The sequence below is a fragment of the Solanum dulcamara genome, chromosome 8 (assembly GCF_947179165.1).
Source record: "Solanum dulcamara chromosome 8, daSolDulc1.2, whole genome shotgun sequence".
Classification (NCBI taxonomy): domain Eukaryota; kingdom Viridiplantae; phylum Streptophyta; class Magnoliopsida; order Solanales; family Solanaceae; genus Solanum; species Solanum dulcamara.
In genome coordinates, this window is record NC_077244.1 from 71,193,675 (window position 1) to 71,215,845 (window position 22,171).

The following is a 22,171-nucleotide window of genomic DNA, read 5'->3' on the forward strand; positions in this document are numbered from 1 at the left end:
GGCACATAATACCCTTTGACCAAAAAGTATAGAGGATTAAAAGTACAGACAAATAGGAATCATTTTGTTTTCGCAAAATAAAATTGGTGTCTAACATTTCATGTCTAAATAAACTGAAATACCAATGACATACCGAAAAGGCGAAAAATAATTACATATACAATTCATAGATATTATTATAAAAAAATTATTTAAATACACAACTTATTTTATTATATTTTTTAAAATTTTCTTATCATTTAAAAAAATTTCAAAAATTCCTACTTTGTCCTACTCTAGGATACATCACTTTACGTGATGCATCGAGACGTTGAGTGATGTATTCGGAACTGAGACGTGATGTATTAGGATGTATTTAGAACATAGACGTGATGTATCAGAGCATTTTGGGGATGTATTTGAATTCCATCAAATTTAAAAGATTTTTATAATTTGAAAAAGCGTAAGAATATATGTTGTAATTAATTTTTAACAATATGAGATTTATGTAATTCTTACTGGTTAATTTTTTAAATTAAACAAGACAAAAAAAAAGGAAAAAGAAAAAGAAATTGGCCCCTAATAGGACAAAATACTACGTTCAAATTATGACTTTTTAAAATTTATTTACAAAGATGTCGTTGGTAAACAAAAAGTAAGATCTCCTTTCTGACATTCTCTTTGTGTCAGCTTTGTTGGGATGTGCCACGTACACATTAGATCGTCCAATCTAACGAACAACGACCGTGACAGTTACGGTTCGGGTCAGTTTCCCGAATCCGGTTCCTGTTTGTCTTACCACCTCGCAGACTTTCATCATCAATGGCAATGATCATGAATCTCATCATTTTCATTTCATTTTCTTAGTGCCTAAATTTTTTCTTCAATTTACTGTCACTTTCCCTTACTCTAAATCTTTCTTAATACAATTTTCTCAACCTTATTATCCAATTTCTTTCAATTGTAACTGAGCTGCTTTCATTTTAACAAAAACCCAGCTCCGATTTCTGCATTCATCGCCGACCGTGTTATTCCATTTTTGGATTTTTTTTAATGATCAAATGTCGTATTGTGGGAATTTTTTGAGGATCCATTGAGACATTTTACCGATCAATTGGTGTGCATTGGAAGTTAAACGAAGAGGGGGAACCGGAAGTTTTTTTTTTGTATGCGATTGATAGAGAAACGGCGCCATTAGATGGCGCTGTTCAGACGATTCTTCTATCGGAAGCCGCCGGATCGGCTTCTAGAGATCTCTGAAAGGGTCTATGGTATGCTTTTTCTCCCCCAAATTCTGTTGTGTTTGACATTTCTCTGTATTTTTTGCGCCACATTTCTGTTTTTCAGTTTTTGCAATAATCCGAAAAAGTTTCTCTAATGGATTTTGGGTGAAAAAGTTCAGTTTTACAGAAACAGGGAACTTTCCCCGGAAAAACATATTTTCCAGCTGTTTTTGAAACAAAAGCTTAAATGATTATCATAGTTAGCTACATTTGGAACTACACCTTACACATTTCGAAATGTCTGTCGTTCAGTTTAACTATGAGAATATCACAATTTGCTTTGCAGTGAATGAGCTGAATAATATATATATATATATATATATATATATATATATATATAGTCGTTAAAAAGAATAATGAAAATCTGATGTTCCATCATTTTGGTAGTTTGCCTAGCTAATGTGCTCTCTTGTAGTTACTGTTCCTTTTTTCAGAATGCTTTGTAGCCATAACTTCTTCACTTCTGTTATTTCTTTTTTCGATCTGCTTTTATATGCTTTTCCTTGAGCAGAGGATCTATCAGAAACAACCACTTTACCTCCTAAGTTAGGGGTAAGGTTTGCATAGGCTCTACCCTCCATTGACCCCACTTATGGTATGTTGTTGTTGCTGCCTAGCTATTGTGCTCTGTGGCTTGGAAGGTGAACTTCATTTTACAATTTTAAGTGATATCTGCAAAGCTTACTATCTTCATTATCTTAAAGGTGGATGTAACTTAGACCAATATTTCATGTGGTTGGTTTTATGACTATTGATGCTTCTTGCTTTTTCTTATAACTCACTTTTACAGTGTTTGATTGTTGCTTCTCAACGGACGCATTGGACGAATATGAGTACAAGACGTACATGGGAGGTATTGTAGCTCAGCTGCAGGATCATTATCCAGATGCTTCTTTCATGGTTTTTAATTTCAAAGAAGGAGATCACAGGAGTCAAATATCAGATATATTAACACAGTATGATATGACTGTCATGGATTATCCTCGGAAATATGAGGGGTGTCCTGTATTGCCACTGGAGATGATCAAGCACTTCTTGCGATCCAGTGAGAGTTGGCTTTCAATCGAGGGCCAACAAAATGTGCTATTGATGCACTGTGAGAGGGGTGGGTGGCCTGTACTTGCTTTCATGCTTGCTGGTCTTCTTTTGTACAGAGAACAGTACACCGGCGAGCAGAAGACTCTTGACATGGTATACAGGCAAGCTCCTAGGGAACTTCTTTATGTTTTATCACCTCTGAATCCACAGCCATCTCAGCTTAGATATCTTCACTATATCACCAGAAGAAATATTGGCTTAGATTGGCTGCCATCAGATATACCTTTTGCTTTAGATTGTATTATACTCAGGGTCCTTCCTCAATTTGATGGTGGGAGGGGCTGCCGACTGGTGGTTCGTGCCTATGGTTTGGACCCTGCTTCACCGACATCCAATAGGAGTTCTAAACTCCTCTTTTCAACTTCAAACACAAAACAACATGGTCGCCTCTACCGACAGGTAATGCTAAGCTTCAAACATTTGAGACTACCAGGTAATTAGCTTAAATCTGAAGTATTCTGCTGACTTCCCCTCTCCAGGAAGAGTGTGCACTGGTGAAAATAGATATCCATTGTCGTGTTCAAGGAGATGTTGTTCTTGAGTGCATCCATTTGGAAGATGATCTAGTTAGGGAAGTAATGATATTCAGAGTTATGTTTCACACGGCATTTATTCGCTCAAATGTTTTGATGTTAACTCGTGATGAAGTTGATGTCCCATGGGATGCAAAAGACCAATTTTCTAGGGAGTTCAAAGCAGAGGTTTGGTATTTGTTCCTCTGAACTTGGCTCTTTTTTTTCATTATCCTTTAACAGGGAACTATAGGAGTTGAAGAATGCTCATTACTGTACCAGGTACTCTTTTCGGATGCTGATGCTCTTCCACATATTATCACCTCTGAAGCACCAGATGAAGATGATAATGAGACTGAAGGTGCTTCACCGGACGAGTTCTTTGAGGTGGAAGAGATATTCACCAATGCTGTTGATGGACAGGATGGAAGAGGGGAATCTGATGCCCATTCAGTTCAGGACAGTATGCAGGATGATGAAAACATTGAAATATGGAAAGAAGAGTTGGAGCATCATGCCTTTCAAGACTGTGCATTTGTTGAAGGTAATCGCAAACTAGAAGGAAATATGGATTCTACTCAGAAAGCATCAAAAAAAAATGATTTAGGGGATAAGGACAACTTGATAAACTCCGAGGCTGTTATTTCTGATGTTTCTAGTCATAAGGACTCAGAAGCAGAAACACCGGGGACAAGTGTCATGTCAGAAGAAGGGGAGGATAAGCAATATGTAGAAGGCACCTTTAGACAACAGAAGCAGGGTTCACAGTTGACTGTTGATATCAATAACGGAAAGAATGACAAGGCACCTTCATCCCTAAAGAAACAACTAGCATCCAACTCCAAACTTGCTGCAGATGGGATTGGACCTAAAAATAAATCTAAACAGAAAGAATCTCTGGGAACTCTGTCGCGACTGGCAAAGCCAAATGCAGTGTCTCGGTGGATCCCTTCTAATAAAGGTTCTTACACTAATTCAATGCATGTGGCATATCCAGCATCAAGGTATAAGAGTGCTCCACCTGCGCTTGCTGTTACCAAGGATTCTCAGTCTGGATTAAAATCAAAATCGCCCTCTCCTCGAGCTTCCTCAGAAGCTAAAATTCTAGCTGGGGCAGGTCATATTCCAAAGAAACGCTCTTCATGTCCTGCATCATTAGACATGTCAACAGTCAAGGAGGCACCTGTTGCAATGACCTCTTCATCAGAATCAATTGAGAGTCAGGCACTTGACCTTCAGGGATCCCCTTCAAGTCCCCTACCTTCATTTCCATATCCAAGTACTTTATCACTTGAATTGCCTCCTATTCAGGAAGCAAGTACTAACATGCCAGCTTCCGCAACGCCACCTGACTCTTCGCAGGAAGGCCATAATATAACTGCTTCTTTGACCCACCACTTCTCCCCTCCTCCACCTCCACCCCCACCCCCACCTCCGCCTTCTCAAATCCTATCACTTAGTCATAATGTGAAATCCTTATCACCACCTCCACCTCCCCCTCCTCCTCCCCCTCCACCTCCACCTCCACCATCAAACAGCTTGAGAAAGACTCATATAGGTAGCTCTCATAGTCAAAATGTCAAATCTTTTTCACCACCACCCCCGCCTCCACCTCCGCCTTCCCCTCCATTATCAAATGGCTTGAGAATGGCTCATATGGGTAGCTCTCCTCCCCCACCTTTACCACCCACATTTTCTACTGTACTGAGAGTTGATAGGGTATTGTCACCAACCCCCTCACCCACTTCTTTGCCAAGTGCGGCTTGTGCAACATCCTCCTTGGTAGCATTAACTCCGCCTCCACCTCCACCTCCACCTCCACATGCACCCACTACACCAAAGCTAGAAAGGTTTGGGATATCCACTGTACCACCACCACCACCTCCTCCCCCTCCCCCTATACCTGCAATTTACAGTCCCCCTCCACCACCTCCGCCATTTTCAATTGTGCCTGGAGTTTCTTCTTTGCTAACAATGAGTGCTCCATCACCACCACCACTTCCTTCTTCACCTGAGCTTCCTTCTTTACTTGGTGCTTCAGCTTCACCTCCCCCACCACCTCCTATGCAGGTTTATCCTCCTTCACCACCTTCACAGAGTGATTCACTTGTTCCAACCTCAACTCCTTCACTAAATGCACCTTCCCCACCTTCGTCTCCACCAAGTTCACCTCTATCTGCACCTTTACCTCCACCTCCACCTCCACCTCCACCTCCACCCCCACCTGTTTCAAGAAATTCTCCGATGTCATTTCTGCCTCCACCTCCACCACCACCTCCCCCACCTCCACCTCCACCAAGAAATGATCCGACCCCAACTCAACCTCTAACTCCAACCCCACCCCCACCCCCACCTGTTTCAAGAAATTCTCCGATATTAATTCTGCCTCCACCTCCTCCACCCTTACCTCCTTCAAGAAATGCTCCAGCACCAACTCCCCCTCCCCCACCCTTTTCGTACGATACTCCACCTTCAATTGCTTGTCCTCATCCTCTTTCCACCCCATCTTCTTTATCTAGAGCACCACCACCACCGCCTCCTCCACCTCTTTTGCATGTTGCACCTTTATCATCTCCTCCATTGTTGGGAGCTCCACCGCCTTCTCCTCCTCCATTACCAGGAGCTCCACCACCTCCTCCGGCTCCTCCTCCTCCACCTTGTGGCGGCCCTCCAGTTCCTCAACCCCCCTTCTATGGCGGGCCACCAGCTCCTCCACCTCCCCCTTACGGCGGCCCACCAGCTCCTCCACCTCCCCCGGGTGGAGGCCCTCCAGCTCCTCCACCTCCCCCTGGTGGAGGGCCTCCACCACCTCCGCCTCCCCCTGGTGGTGGTCCTCCACCACCTCCTCCTCCTCCTGGCGGAGCACCCGCTCCTCCACCCCCTCCTGGAGGTGGAGGACTTGGTCCACCTCCTCCACCACCTCTAGGAGGTAGAGCACCAGGTCTACCTCCCCCCCCACCTCCTGGAGGCAGAGCACCGGGTCCACCTCCCCCCCCACCTCCCGGAGGCAGCGCACCTGGTCCACCTCCCCCACCTGGAGCTCCAAGAGCTCCAGGTGGTGGACCTCCCCCAGCACCACCATTTGGCTCTAAACGACCTGGGGCAGCCAGTGGAGGACTTCCTGCTGGGAGAGCTCCAGCACTTTCACGGTCAAGATCTAATTTAAAACCATTGCACTGGAGCAAGGTAACCAGGGCACTACAGGGAAGCCTATGGGAGGAACTGCAGAGACATGGAGGGCCTCAAGTGTATGTTCCAGGCATTTTTAGTTTGACAGTGCTTATATTCAACTCAACTGAAATACTGATAATTTTTGCTCCAAATCAAGTGCACCAGAGTTTGATGTGTCAGAAATTGAGATTCTTTTCTCAGCCACTCCCAAGTCGAGTAGTGCGAGTAAATCTGGAGCAAAGAAGAAGTCTGCTGATTCAAAACCAGACAAGGTTCATCTGGTAATTAATACTACTCAATGCCTTTCTTCTAGGAACTGTCTGCAAAGAATCTAACAAAAATAGACTGCTATCTATTTTGATGCTTTATTCTTGCAGTCTCTCATGGTCCTATCATGTTTATTTCTTCTTTTTTCTATGCCAGATCCTTCTTATATGATTAACTGTAGTTGCCTTCTATGAGAATTTGACATTGGTTATTTTGAGGAACTCTTTTTCTTTTATTTAACTGTTTCACATGAATTCTTATTTTCCTAATTTCTTTCCTTTGTATTTCTTCGGTAGGTTGAACTAAGAAGGGCAAACAATACGGAGATTATGCTCACAAAGGTGAAAATGCCACTTCCAGACATGATGGTTAGTTTAGTGCTTCTCTTAAATATTTTCTATTTTCTATAGTTTTCTTCTTTGAAGGCTTGCCTCCTTTATTTTTACAGAAAAATAACTCTCTGTCTGGTTGCGCAGCCCACGCACATGTGGGGGGCGGGGGGGGGGGGGGGTTTAAGTCATGCAACGTAACTGAATAAGATAGTGGGATTCTATATCTTTGTTTAGGTTAGTGAGAGACTATATATCTTCAAACGTTCTGAATTTCACTTCTTTCAGCCCACCTAGAAGTCACAGACTGCACTGTGCGTATCAAATTTTAAACTGCTCATGGCTAATAGTATAAGGAAATACCGATCCCTTGTCAGTGACCTAAATTATTTGCTTTCTTCCAATATCCTACTAGTTTAAACTTTTCTTCCAGATCACATCATAAAATTCTAGAGGCTAAACATATGTGTTGTAATCTAGGGAAAAAGGAATGCTGGTGACACAGGAAAGCTACCTGGTCATGTAAGCATGGTTCACATAATTCAGACTATGTTTAGGTTATACAGAAAGAAGAGCTGATATATTTTAAATGTGTTTGGGGTGCCCAGTCAAGCTACCCATCCTTATCAAGTCACAGTATAAGCGATCCGTCATTTGTTTTCCCTCCTTTCCTTTAATCTTGAAAAGAATACAACAACACCTGGGCATTAGCTCTTAATCCAGCTTATCTTTGTTCATCATCTTACTTTGTTGTTAATTAGACTTCTCATTGTGGTTCAAATGGTCTAGGACCCCACGCAAGATGATGAGACCTCATAGGACTTTCCTTTCTTCTATTAGCTCTCCTTCATCTTTCTACTTTTTCTTTCGACTATTTTGGTCCTTTTATTTACAATGTGGAGAATCTGAGGCTACAGTCTGTCCTTCTTTGTCAAGGTGTATTAGAAATGTGTATAACCTGAAATTAGGGTAGACGGAGAACAGAAAATAGAATTAGAAAGTTTCTTTACATACTGAGCTCTACTTGGTAGACCTAGGTGATTCCCTTTCTCTTGAATATTTTTGCTTTGTCCCTTGGTGATTTCGGTGTAGAAGTGCGAGGTTTAGAGAACCTAATTTGCAAGAAAAGACAAACTTTAAACGAATAAAAGGCATTATTTTGTGTTGGAATGAAACAGGCCTGAATAAAGAAAAATGCATATCAAGCATGCATAGAGCATATCCAACTGGTCTTAGATTGAGGCCAAACTAATTGATTAATATTCATGCTTGCCCTCTCAATGTTCTCTAGTCCTCTCTTGTAAACGCACTGACAATGGTTCTGTTATGGCCATAGGCAGCTGCACTGGCAATGGATGAGTCTATTTTAGATGCAGATCAGGTGGAGAATCTGATAAAATTTTGTCCTACGAAAGATGAGATGGATCTTCTTAAGGTAAAGTTTACTGATCTGAAGATCTTATCCCTCCTGACTTTGATTTGTCGTTCTTTTCTGCTCCTCTACTCCTTTCATTCTCCTCTCTCTCTCTCTCTCTCAGTTGATATCTCTGCAAAGTATTATTATTCTTGCTTTTAAATCTTTTAAATGATTGTTTACTAATACAACTGCTCAGGGTTACACTGGTAACAAGGAGCTCCTGGGAAAGTGTGAACAGGTTAGCACATCAATTTTATAGTTACTATCTAATCACTGCATGATGATGGCCTTTGTTTTATGTCATTTTTATAAATGCCTATCGTTTTCAAGTTTTCATCTCTCTTTACTGTGATATGTTGTCGTAGGTTCTCTATGAAGTTGGGACATCCAGTGGTATTTTGGAACTGAATTTGGTGTTAAATAAATCTTTTGTAACTAATATTTGACGATTGGATCTGTCACACCCCGGGAGGGTATCCTAGACGTGGCCGGCACTCGAAAACCATTGCTGGCCTTCAAGCGAACCACTTGGTCCAATCACACTTCCATTCAGTCACATTCTATTAGCGGAAGACTCAACTCACAAGAATACTATTCATAATTAAGGCCAAAGGCCAACCACATATCCAATCAACAACTAGTAAGAATAAAACTAGTCAAAACGAAACAAATCAACAACATCCACACTCTAGTCTATGAAGCCTCTATCAACAATCTAGGAGGTGCCAATGACAGGTCCATGGCTACCACAATTCAAAATAAAAGAAAAATAATCAAAGCTAAAAAGATAATTTCGGTATCCTCCGAAAATAAGGAGGACTCACCAACTAGCTGGAAGTGAATAGATCTTCAACGGTGCGCCGGTTGATGATCTCTAGTACTTGTCTCTGCATCATGAAACGATGCAGGCCAAATGACGTCAGTACGTGGAATGTACGAGTATGTAAAATGGCCGAATGAAACAAACATCAAGGAAGAATCAAATCAACTCGGAATCTCAACTCAGAGGAAGGAACAACTCAATCAAGTGTCGTAAGTCTAAACAAGAATATGGTTTAGACAAGACCAATCACATACAATTCAACTCAATCCGACTCAAAGTACTATCAAGACCTATATGAGAGTTTCTCTTATCCGACAACTATCACTTATGAGCCAGTGATAGTACAACAAGCCGACGTTATTGCCACGTCCGTTCATACCTTGCCAGGGTATGAACGAATCAACTAATCATGGATCCATAACCAATCAAGTCCTATCATGTCAGGACAATAATTTGGGAAACATCCGACTTTAACAGTCCAATCCCCTCCTACGTTTGGCGACATAGTTATTGGATTCGAGTATTACTTACTCTTACCCAATTCGGTGCTCAATACTCCTCCCAAGACTCAATGCTCATAAAACTCTATACAATCAACTCAATCTAATCATATCGACAAGTCTCATTTGGGGCCTTGTCAATTCATCAATTCTATCGCAATCAACATCTCAACCAATCATACCATCCAATCAATCCCAATCACATCTCAAGAGTAGTTTAAATATGCATTTATGGTGAAATTTAATTCTATCCAATCATTCCTTCGTTCATTTTACAAATCTTTTGGGGACTCATCAAGACTCCAAGACTCTAGATCAACAATTTAAGATACTCAAAATATTTAAGTTTTTAACAAAAATATATTCAACAACTCATATCAACCGACTCTTAGACATAAAAATTATGTATAACAATTCATATCAATCAACTCACATCAACATAAGCATTTATCAATTTCTTGACTCAACAACATCAACATAACAAAAAATTAAGTTAATAGATGAAAAAGACTCATTTGGACATAAATCTATCAAGAAACTCCATTCTTATGAACATTCAATCTCAAAGAAGATGTAGGGCACATGGGTGGATTCAACCCATGCTTTGAGTAGCCTTACATACCTTAGAGTAGATTTTGAAGAAACCTTATTGTTAGGTCTTCAATGGGAAGCTTAAATCCTTGAATTTTTTTGAGGGCAAATCTTGTTGGAGATGGATTGAGAGAGAAGAGGATGAAGATTAGGGTTTTTTAGAGAGGCAAAAGACTGAAAAAATATGGTCCAAAACATTCCAAGTTAGTGTATATATGTTTAGGGAAAATGTCCAAGTTTCCCTTCATCAAAAATCTGGAAAAATGGGCTAAAACCCTGTTGGCGCTATAGTGGCGCGCCGCGCCACTGCAGCGCCAAGCCTGAAATTTCTGAAATCTGGAAAATGGGCTTAAAAACCCTGCAGGTGCTTTAGTGGCGCGTCACGCCAAGGGACAAACTACTGAGGCTAGTTTCTGGCGCTATAGTGGCACCGGGCGCCACTGGAGCGCCAGGCCTGAAATTCCTGCAGTGATAGTCCAGGCCTGAAATTCCTACAGTGATAGTCTGTCGTAAACTAGTCATAACTTTTGACTCCGAACTCCAAAAATTGAAATCTTGGTGGCATTGGAAAGAAGACTCAAAGACCTTTAATTTTATAGGTCGTGGGCCACCCAGTTCATTATATTCAAAGAGATATGGTCGTTGGGAGTTGACCCTTATACGCACTCATTCGGAAACTTAGCCGAGACGAATTCTTTGGACTTGGCTTGGTTTTAGGGATCCCTTGTGACTCTAAATCACATATAATACCCTTAAATTACTTAGGAATTGCTCCTAACTCATGCATGCACTTTAAAATCGTCAAGTACGATCCTATACGTACATGAAGAATGGTCCGAATCTTAGTGAAAAAATTTTGGGGTGTTACAGGATCTTAGCTTGTGCAATGTAACATGATTTACTAGGTTGGACATGGTAGATATCCTTAAGTAAAAGGACAAGTCTGCACAATCTGAAGTCTTCTTTACCATCTAATAGAATCAGTAACATTAACTGACTTCTGTTTTAAAAGAGAGAGATTTTGAAAAAGGACAAGATTACTTTCTCATTAATGAACTAAAACAAAATAAACTTGGTTGGAATTAAACAAAGGCGTTTTCTCTTTGATGGTGAAATCTCCATTGTTAGTGTCAACCTGTCTGATGAATTAATCATTTACCAAATTCAGTTTGAAACAGATGTCATACAAAGCTTATAACATGGACAAAACAAGAGCTCCTTATGAGTTCCAATATTCTGATAGAAAAATCAAGGGTCCTATCCTGTCAAAGTCTAGGATGCATCTGTGCATCCTAATGACTATTATTTGGTGCTAGCTATTTCCTTTCAACGTCTGCTGCTGGTCTCTAGCCTACTGCCCCATTTAAAGTTTTTACCAACTTCTGTAAAAGCTTCCAGATACGTGACAGTAGGAGGTTGACTATGAGAGTCATAGTGAGAGGGAGGAAAGAAGAATGTGTCAATGTTTATAGGGAGCCGCAGCGAAGATAAGAGGAGGTGGAAAGCAGAGAGCCAATGAGCATGTTGCATCAATTTGTGTTTCGATAATAATGGAAAGAACTAAGGTAAAAAAGAACAGGAAAATAAGAGAGAGAAAAGGGGTTCTTTGATCTAGAAAATATACAATTAACTTTGGCAACTGTTAGAATAGAAAGGAGGCCTACACAAATTTGAGGAAACAGAAGAAAGAAGGATGGAATTTCTTTGACATAGTTTAGAAGCTGCACCTCTGGTATACTGACATCCATTGACCATTGTGCCACCTTAGTATAATTGGAAGTTGTTCTTTTCCTTTGGCTAGTGAGGATATCTTAACCAGCACGTGAAATCTAAAATGACGAGATCTCATTGACCAAATTTTAATTGCTCAGGCAATATATTTAGTTCTGACCAAATGATGAACATCTTGAGTTCTAAATAAATAATTAACAACACTAGTGGCCTTCCCCTGGTGAAAAAAGGATTATATTTATGATGTACTCCCTTATTCCGTTATCTCGTTTGGGAAATTCTTGAAAGAATTGTTTCTTTTCCCTGCCTTTGGAGGTCTTGCAATTTCAAGATTTGAGGAATAGCTGATACTTGCTTTCATTTTACAGTACCTTCTAGCTTAGATCCCATGCTTCTCCGGTGTTCCTGATTTTACCTTTGACTGTCAGTTCTTTTTGGAGTTGATGAAGGTGCCACGAGTAGAGTCGAAATTAAGAGTGTTTCTTTTCAAGATTCAGTTCAAGTCTCAGGTTTGTGTGCATCTACAGATCTTCTGTACTAAAGTAATTTCTGTGTCATCTGAATTTAGCTTCATTTCAGGTGACAGACTTCAAGAAAAGCTTAAACACTGTGAACTCAGCATGCGAAGAGGTAGTTTGCTAGGTTCTGCATATCTCTTCTTTGTTCTTTCTTTTTACCTATTTTTAACAAAAATCGATGTGCATGTAGCAGGTCCGAAGCTCTTTAAAATTGAAGGAGATATTGAAGAAAATTTTGTTTCTAGGGAATACATTAAATGAGGGAACTGCCAGAGGTAAGAATTCCTGTTTTTAGAATGTCTCTGTGAGCATTACAACTTTACAAGCTTTTTTTTACCAACCATTGATGCCCATCATGTAGGTTTTCAAAACTTTCAACTCTATCAAATATAAAGTTATGGGGAAAATTTTATTCTAAAATACAATAATGGATTTTTTTGAATGTTGCAACTGTGGGACTTAATGCTCTTTGTTTATGGGGTAAACTCAAAACAATAATTGTGTGTTGCTAGAATGGGAAATATTTGTTTTAGTAATTCAGGGGGAGTTTAGTTTCAATTTTTTGTATTGTTAGAATAGGAATAGGTATATACAATCCTACTTAGAATAGGAATAGGAATAGTAGTAGGAATAAAAATAGTAAAAGTATCCTACTTAGTAAAGGATTGTATTGTAGTGTCTATAAATAGGGGCTCTATGTAATAATATAGATACACAATTCAATAATATTTTTCTGTTATATTTCTCACATGGTATCAGAGCCTCTACGATTTTGGTAGAGAATCAAAGAGCTTCTGCTGCCGGCGGGCGACTATTACCCATATATGCCGCCCGTCGGGCCAATGATTATGTTAGCAAAAGTCGTGACTATTTTCTCATATCTAATTTGTGTAGCACTGTGCATCTTTTCAGTGACTACTTTTTCATATTTAATTTGCGTAGTACCGTGCATTTTTTCGGACTACTTTCTCATATCTGATTTGTGTAGCACCGTGCATCATTCCAGTGACTACTTTTTCATATCTTATTTGTGTAGCACCGTGCCATCTTTTCGGTGACTACTTTCTCATATTCAATTTGTGTAGCACCTTGCCATCTTTCTGGTGACTATTTTTTCATATCCGATTTGCATAGCACCGTGCCATCTTTCCGATGACTAATTTCTTATTTGTGTAGGGCCGTGCCATCATTTCGACCCTACCCATATAATTTCTATTTTTCTGTAAGCTCGTGCCATCATTCCGATCCTACCCATATCATTCTCTTTCTCAGTAGGGTCATGCCATCATTCCGATCCATATAATTTTATTTCTCAGATTGTGACCACTTTCAGCCATCAAATCTAATAATCCAGTGCATGAGCATGTTCCTGCCAGTTTTAAGGTGACTTTCTTGTTTAAAATCTACTCATCTCTTGATTTTGAGTCGTTCCATATATTTTATACCAGATTTCATGCACTTTCCAACGACCATTGCATTGTTTCCGACAAATCTGAGTTGTTTTGCTGTGTTTTCTTTCTGTTTCAGATTACTTTTGCCAAATATAAAAAGGATATACTCAGATATTTGGGTTGGATTAGAGTAATGTTTTCTCTTCCGTGGCTAAAATAGCATATGTCCCTTTTTTCTATCTATGGTTGTCATTCTCCATTGACCTTTTAATCAGCTGGACAGTAATAATGTTCTTCTCTACGAGAATCTCGAGTAAGAAGTCTATATAGAGCAATCACCTGATTTTGTTGCTCAATGAGAGTCTGCTAGCCTCGTATGTCGATTGTGTAAGTCACTCTATGGTGTGAAACAGTCTTCTCAAACTTTGTTCGGGAAGTTCAACACTGCAATTCAAGAATTTATCACTCTGTGTTGTATCGACATATGCATCAAATCTAGTATTTCATGAGAAGACCAAGTACATTGAGATTGACTGGCATTATACATCAAATCTAATATTTCATGAGAAGACTAAGCATATTGAGATTGACTATCAATTTTGTGAAGTCGAGTGATCAACTTGCAGATATCTCACCAAGCCCCTCATCTGTCCTAGTATTAATTACATTTGTAACAAGCTAGGTACATATGACTTGTATGCACTAGCTTGAGGGGGAGTGTTATAGGAATAGGTATATACAATCCTACTTAGAATAGGAATAGAAATAGGAATATTAGTAGGAATAAAAATAGTAAATAGTATCCTAATTGGTAAAGGATTGTATTGTAGTATCTATAAATAGGGGCTCTGTGTAATAATGTAGATACACAATTCAATAATTTTTTTCTCTTATATTTCTCACATGTATCATTTTCTACCTAAATAAGTAGCATAAGCATTGACCCTAAGTATGTTGTTTGGTAATCCAAAATTAGTTGAGGTGGCAATATGATCCTCTATATCCATTCTTCTCCATTGGAGTTCATTTAGTTTCACGATCAGTGTGCAAACTTAGAAAGTTAAGCCACATAATTCATTAATTTGATAGACTTTGCAAAATTTTGGAGAGATGACATTCATGATGCTGACTCATAGTTTTGCTCCAAAGTTAGTGGATTTTGCGATTTTGGGATCTGGAAAGTTTAGTGTAGATTCTATTTTGGAAATATAGTCAGTGTTTTATGAGTATAAACATGAGTGTGATTATAACTTACTACTGCTTCTTTCACTAAGAAAATTATGCTTTATTTATGTGGCTGAATTAGTCCGATGGAACTTAAGATCTGATTTCATGTTGAGGACATTATAAGGTGTCTGAACAAAAAGTTTGGAAGTTTGGGTCAACAAAATTTCAAGATTAAATTCCATGTAATTCTTTACTCCAGGTTCTGCCATTGGATTTAAGTTGGACAGTCTTTTGAAGCTCACTGATACACGTGCTACTAACAACAAGATGACACTCATGCATTATCTTTGTCAGGTACTGTCCGTTTCATCTTTGCTGTTTCCAAAAAGATTCTTGTGTTCACACATTTCCCCTCTGTTTAATTAATTATTTTTGAGAAGGTAGAATAATTTTATGATTGGGAGAAAACTCTCACATGCACGTGGAATACCAAAAAGCAGAGAATCTAAAAGAAAATATGATTCTCTACAAAAGTTACCTCATATTCTAAACAAACTGGAATCTCATGGATGCATGAAAAGGAAATCCAATTGATAAAGTGAAATTGCGGATGCTTTTCTGACCATGAGTTTATTATGATGAAACTTTACTATAAACAACCCACTACTCTCTTTCCACCTCCCAGAATCCTAGTTATGCTATAGCTTTGTTTATAGAACAATTCAACCATATTTTGGAAGGTTCCTTCTAAACCTTCGGTCCCTTAGTCCAGTGAGACTCCCATTCATGTAACCTCTGAACTTGTTGGACTGTCATCTCTTTTTTGCTGGAAATGCTATAATTGTTAGGCATTGTGAATCTGAATGCATTATCTCCACACCACTTGTGCCCCAAAAATTAACCCTGAACCCCTTGCCATGTAAGTGACTTTTACTGAATTTTTCCCCAATCCTTCAAAATGTTCCTCGCACTCAAAGAGGAATGTAGGTTTTCTCTTGTCTTCCATTCTCCTTTCACAATCCCATATTTTTCCGCTGTCATCTCCATCTGTAGAGTCTGCTCTCTTATCAACTTTAGGCATTTCCCTAATAAGGCCTTGTTAACAACCCGGACATCTTTCACCCCAAGGCCGCATGAACTCTTTGCGTCGTTACAGTCTCCCTACGAATCAAGTGAAACTTCCTAGCACCATTTGCTGAGAACCTAAAAGTTCCTTTAAAGTCTTTCCAATTTACCTGTAATACTGGTCGGTGTTTGTAACAAAGACATAAAGTATGTGAAAATGCTCGATAGTATGCTCTTCATTTCCACATTTTGACAAATACCTTGTTTTCCATCCTGAGAACCTCTTTTCTATTTTTTTTTATCAATGGATTCTGTGTTGCTTGGTCCTTGTCGGAGCGCCCAGGGGCAAAACCGATGTAGCTGCTGGGAAGAGCTCCAAACCCAGCAATTAAGCACTTGTACTAAATTGTCGATGTTCTCAACTTCACCGCTAGGATGATCTCACACTTTCCAAAGTTGATCTTGAGACCTGGCACCACCTGAAATCATGTAAGCACCTGCCTTAAGTATTTTAGTTGGTTCCTATTTACATCACAAAATGCCTCAGTCTCATCCTCTATTAATTGGACTGAAACCACTCACGTGTTGTTGCCCCCCAATCGCTGCAGTGAAGCCCCTTTATCCATCATTTTGATCAATGCTTCCATTGCCAAGATGAACAACATAGGAGATAATAAGCCCCCCTATCTCAATCCGCTCGAACTAAAAGTGGTATCTTTGTCTATGCAGTTATCAGTAAAAAGTACTTCATGACCAAAAATGTTTTAAACCATTAATATTTCCTATAGGTTTTATTTCCTCTATTTTTGTTTTTTCACCTTCTTTTTTTTAATTCCATTGTTGACTGTCTAGAAAGCATTTTGAAAAAACTTTTCTTCAAAGGCTGAAAAGGATGAGAGTTCTGAAAATCACAATCAATCAATTGCAACTGCTATTAGTTTTAAGCTATGTTGCTCAGACTCTTCAAAAATAGCAACATGTGCGTGTCGGATTCTCCAAAAGTAGTGCATTTTTGGAGAATATGACACGGGTGCGGCATCAAAATTGAAGAGTCCCCGCAACTTAGGTTTTAAGATGGTTGAAAAATTCCATCATTTTGTAACTCAAGCATCTAGTTGGAAATTGTTTCATCAAAGCCTTGCACAGGAAGTTTGCACTATTTGGGTGCATATGGAATCTTTATTTCATGTCAGTGTCAAAGAAAAAGTTGTATTGGACTTGCTCTGGAGCTCATAGTGATTTAGCAATAAAGAGATTGCACTATCAATATCTTTGGTTTTTATTTATCCAGCAATAAGCTCTTATATTATAATATCTTTACTAAGAAATAGACTTCTAAATAGTTTCAAGAGTTCTAACTTTTTTAGAACTCTCTATCTTATGCATAAAAAATGAAAAGGAAGTACAAGCGGGTGTCTAATGAAGGAGCTTTGAGCTAAATGAAATAAGGATATTTTTGGGATTCTTAATTATGCATAATCTTAAGAATATTCTACACAATGTTCTTAATTACTCTCTTGAAGATCATAAATATTTTTCTTGTTCTAATGAAGCCATGCTTATATGAAATATCACTTGTATTCTACCTCATACGACTGATGTTCATTGTTTTTTTTTCCTGGTAAAGGATTTGTCGATTTCCTTTAGTACTATTCACAGTTTTCTTCTCTTCCATGTAATGCTTCTTTACTTGTTGATTGAACATTTCTCACATAGAATCTCTTTCTTCGTTTCTTTTTATTTATTCTTTTACCTGAACATCTTATCATGTTTTACTTTATCCTAATTTATCCTTCCTCTCTGAATAAGGCATTATTAACTGATTATACTATGTGAGGTAATCATGTTAACATTATCTCTCTTTTCTCAGGTTCTTGCTTCCAAGACACCAGCACTTTTAGACTTCCATGAAGGTCTTGTAAGCATGGAAGCTGCATCAAAGGTTATCTATCTACTTATCTCTTTCTGTTGACAAGTCTTTGGCATCCAGATTGGTAAGAAATTAGTTTCTCCTTGCAGATTCAATTGAAGTCTTTGGCAGAAGAAATGCAGGCAATCATCAAGGGGCTGGAAAAAGTTAAGAAGGAACTAGAGTCATCTGCGAATGATGGCCCCGTGTCTGAAATCTTTTGCAAGGTAAGACGGTGCTTGTAAATCTTTCATAAACGACATCTCAGCTCCATGTGTTCACAATTTATAGTCTCCTACACTTTAGGAGTGCTGCAATACTGCATTTTAGGACTTCCTAGATTTCTCCCTCTTCCTGTAGAATTGAAAATTGGATCAAAAAGTCCTTTTCTGTTGCAAATTGTCCTTTACCAAGCTCAGACGCGTTTATAGGTCTTTATCTTTCATGTTTGCTCCCCCCTTCCCCGTCTCTATTTACAAGGTCCATTTTTAACCTTAAAGCAGATCAAGCTTAAACTATCCATTTTTTTAAAGTTTCATACCTAAACTATTGAAACTGTGAGTTTCATATCTAAACTATCACTCATTATTTTGAGAAACACACCTCTCTTTTATTACACTCTCTTGATGGTATGTGTACTACACTCTCTTTTTTATTTAAAAAAAATTGTCACATGACACTCCACATAGACAAAAATTAAATAAACTATTAGTATTAGTTAAAAGTTAAAGATTAAAATATCACTATCCCAAAAAAATTAAAGGAATTAATTTTTAAAAAAAATAAAATTAAAACATTTTTCTTATCCCACTCCACCACTTCCATCCACCATACCCCCCAACACATCCCCTCCCCCTTCCCCCTCCTCCCCTAACACACCCCCTTCTTCCAAAAAAAAATTATATATTATTTTTATTTTAAAAAAAACTCGACCCCACCCCATCTAACCATCTGCTCCCAATTTTTTTTTCAGTTTTCTCGTTTTTTGTTAGACATATACATATATTTTTAGGAAAGTATTTTATACTTGCCGCAAGATTTTTCTTAAAATAAAATTTTAACTTTTGTTATATTTAGTAAGCAAGTTGGAAAAAATACTTTTCTAAGAACGTATGTATATATCTAACACAAAATGAGAAAAATGTAAAATAAAATAAAATTGAGAATGGAAGGTTAGATGGGGTGGGGTAGATTTTTTTTTTTTTTTAAAGAAATAATATTTAATTTTTTTTTTTGGGAATGAGTGGCTGGTTTGGGGGAGGGGATTGAAGTAAGATTTTTTTAAAAAAATTTATAAAAGAATTTCTTTTAAAAAAAGTAAATTTGGGCGGAGTTTTTTTTTTTTTTGGGGGGGGGGGGAGGGGGAGATACGGGGGAGGAGGTGGTGGAGTGGGGTAAGAAAAATATTTTAAATTTTATTTTTTAAACAATAATTTCTTTTTTTATTGATAATGCTACTTTAATCTTTAATTTTTAATTAATACTAATAGTTTATTTAATTTTTATCAAGAATGTTTTATCCATGTGGAATGTCATGTGGAAAGGTTTTCTTTTAAATAAAAGAGAGAGTGTATTACACACACCAATGAGATGTGTTTTTCAAACTAATGAGTGATAGTTTACACACTCCCAATAGTTTAGGTATGAAACTCGAAAAAAGGAGATAGTTTAGGTGTGTTTTTCACACTTCACTCATATTCAATATATGCTTGTTAAGCTGTCAATTTTGAATATAGACAATCTAGCTTTAAACAAATCAAGTCGACCTCTTATGTGATATGTGAAAGAGTTTTCCTTGGTCAAAGTGAAAGTTGTTAAGTGCCCCACATTAGATGAGGGATGAGTGGTTTGTCTCCTTATATGGTCTTGAGCAATTTTCACCTCATGAGCTAGCTTTCGGTTGAGTTAGGCCCATGATCCATCTTCTTCACAAAAGCCTTGGTCTCCTTTTAAGAGTATCGTTTTTACAAGTATTCACCTATGATAGCTGATAAAATGAAACATAGTTTTATGTCTTGATAAGTCCCTAATGGTTTGACAGCAGGATGAAAATTGTTGCTGTTAGTGAGAAATTTTTCTTATCTATCTTCACTGATGTATCCCCCTCTTCCCAAAAAAAGAGGGCAATAGTTTTCTGGAGAAGTAAAGCACTGCGGTTTGCATTTGGATAGGAGATAACAAAGAATTGTGATTGTCATTTTTTCCTCCTACTTGATTGATGGATAGAATAGTCTTTTAGCTTGCAGCTGCACTTTGAAGTACTAGCACCATTTGGCATCCTCATGTAATTGAATATCTTTATCTTTTATCATTTTCTACTTTCTTTCCTTAATTTAGCATTCATTTAACATAAAAGTTGATAGGATTCATTACCATGATGATATTAAGTTGCAATCATTTTTTCACTTGAATTTAGTATAATCTGCGCCATCTTTTGGTCCTTATAAGTTTAATTTTCTATGTCCGGTAAACCAGACCTTAAAGGAATTCATTGGTGCATCTGAAGCAGAGGTGGGCTCTCTCCGGGAGTTGTATTCTGTGGCGGTAATTTCCTTTGCATTTAGTCACCTCTTTGTTGTATTATGTTACAGAATCAATTTCTATAGTGGATCAATGATATGTTTTATGGTTGTACTTGATGCACAGGGCAGAAATGCAGATGCACTTGCACTATATTTTAATGAGGATCCTGCCAAATGTCCATTTGAACAAGGTAGCATTTGTACAAGATATTTTATCCCCTCATTGGCCTTCTGGTAACAAAATTGAGCTGATGAAAGTAGTCCCCTAGAGTTGTGAACTTTACATTGTTGCCTTTGATGTCCTTCAGAGTTACACTACCAAATATGAAAATATAGTAATAGGTGTATTACAGGTACGCCACTGCTAATCTCCTTGGCAATAGAAACCTTTCCTTAATATACTCAGCCTGTTTCCGAGGAAGAAAACTTTAGATTCAATTAAGATTGTACCAGACATGAATTTTTCCAACAAGATTTCTAAGTTATCAAACTTGGGACATCTAGCATATGTGGAGAAGTTCCCTAGTAGAGGCTTACATTGTCTAGTGCTCTGCCAAACCATTCGGGCATAGCTGTGGATGGAGCTTAAACTGTACTTTCTAGTTAAAATGAGCTAACTTTAATCAAATCAGCATTTGACTTGGTTTGCACCACCTGGTATATGTGTTACATGCAAAGAATTTACTAGAGAAATTCGGAATGTATGTCCGCATTGCAATTTTATTCAATCTGGTGCATCTTATTCCTTATATGCTCATTCTCGCATCGTTCTCACTTGTGCGCTAGCTATTGAGGGTTTGACTCCTAATTATTTGTTGTGTGGTATCTGTTTTATACTCTGCAGTCACTGCAACCCTCTTAAATTTTGTGAGGTTGTTCCGGAAAGCCCATGAGGAGAACTTGAAGCAGGCTGAACAAGATAAGAAGAAAGTTCAGAAGGAAGCCGAAATGGAGAATGCAGAAAGGAAGCAGCTTAAGAAAGAAGGTGAGAAGTAAATGGGGATAATTCATGCTTCAGGGAATTTTTGGTGTCATGTGGCCTCTGTCTGTTGGTTAACTGTGTTGACTAAGGACATTGGTCTTAAGTCAAACCAGAAGCCTCCAATATTGATCTATTGGCGTTGGCTTTCTCTGAGCTCAAGAAAGAACGTCGAACATTAGAGCTCGTGAACCTGGAAATGGCAGAAGTGCTTTGCAGAGGGAAACTGAAAAGGACACATTCTTGTCTGGGCTCTTGGAGTGCTATGCAGAGAGAAGCTCAAGAAGACACGCTGTCGTCTGAGATCTTGGATGATGTAAGCAACCCATTGGTCCAGAAATCGATCGCCTGGATTTTGTTATTGACAGGTGATCGTGTCTGCCGTCCATCCTGGAGCGTGTGCTGCATGATTAAACAGAGAAATGCATCTAAAGAATGCAAATTTGGGTATGCATTTGTTGAACCTACACGGTGGAGTTGTTGTCGGTGCAAATGTAGTCACTCAAGTGTCGGCGTGTTCGCCTTGATGGAGATTATGCCATGCAAACTGTAAATTGGAAGTGTAACATGAGTGGTTTGTACAAAGCTCTACTAACCCACCCCTGTATTTAGATTTCTAGTTGATTCTTTTCATTGTAACATAGAAATGGGTTCCTTATCATGGGAATCCAACAGGGAAAGTTGTACAGAAAGCATAGAAAGAGGATAGAAATAGGTATTTTTAGCAATATCAATGTAACTAATGTAGGCTGTAGGATTAGTTTCCCACCTTAGAGTCAAATTTTGGAAAATAATATGATCTCTTCATTCATTGATCTTGAAATCTTATTATTTTTCATACTTGGCCGTCCATGTGTTACACAAGAACACCTGCAATCTTGATAATCTACTGTCTGAATTTCCACTATTTGGAAGGAAA

At 38.4% G+C, this 22,171-nt stretch overlaps 1 protein-coding gene across 2 annotated transcripts; it reads left to right on the forward strand.

The window, feature by feature from the left end:
* The first annotated feature begins 660 nt into the window (after positions 1-660).
* Positions 661-21,927, forward strand: LOC129901730 (formin-like protein 20). 2 transcript variants are annotated; one of them, XM_055976989.1, is made up of 17 exons: positions 661-1,250; positions 2,053-2,759; positions 2,840-3,061; positions 3,155-6,120; positions 6,201-6,324; positions 6,607-6,678; positions 7,976-8,074; positions 8,253-8,294; positions 12,130-12,210; positions 12,281-12,331; positions 12,410-12,494; positions 15,037-15,131; positions 17,713-17,784; positions 17,862-17,978; positions 20,227-20,295; positions 20,398-20,464; positions 21,118-21,927. In XM_055976989.1, exons 1-17 carry the CDS (start codon positions 1,178-1,180, stop codon positions 21,267-21,269), a joined length of 5,094 nt encoding a protein of 1,697 aa, XP_055832964.1. In that variant the 5' UTR covers positions 661-1,177; the 3' UTR covers positions 21,270-21,927. The 2 variants fall into 2 exon arrangements, with proteins under 2 accessions (XP_055832964.1, XP_055832965.1); XM_055976990.1 differs by having other exon boundaries at positions 12,413-12,494.
* Positions 21,928-22,171: the final 244 nt, after the last annotated feature.

Bases quoted from the DNA above. Each gene is read 5' to 3' on its own strand.
- LOC129901730 (XM_055976989.1), top strand. From the start codon at position 1,178: ATGGCGCTGTTCAGACGATTCTTCTATCGGAAGCCGCCGGATCGGCTT. The intron at 6,121-6,200 runs GTATGTTCCAGG...CTCCAAATCAAG, and splicing joins AGACATGGAGGGCCTCAAGT to TGCACCAGAGTTTGATGTGT. The intron at 20,465-21,117 runs GTAGCATTTGTA...TATACTCTGCAG, and splicing joins CAAATGTCCATTTGAACAAG to TCACTGCAACCCTCTTAAAT.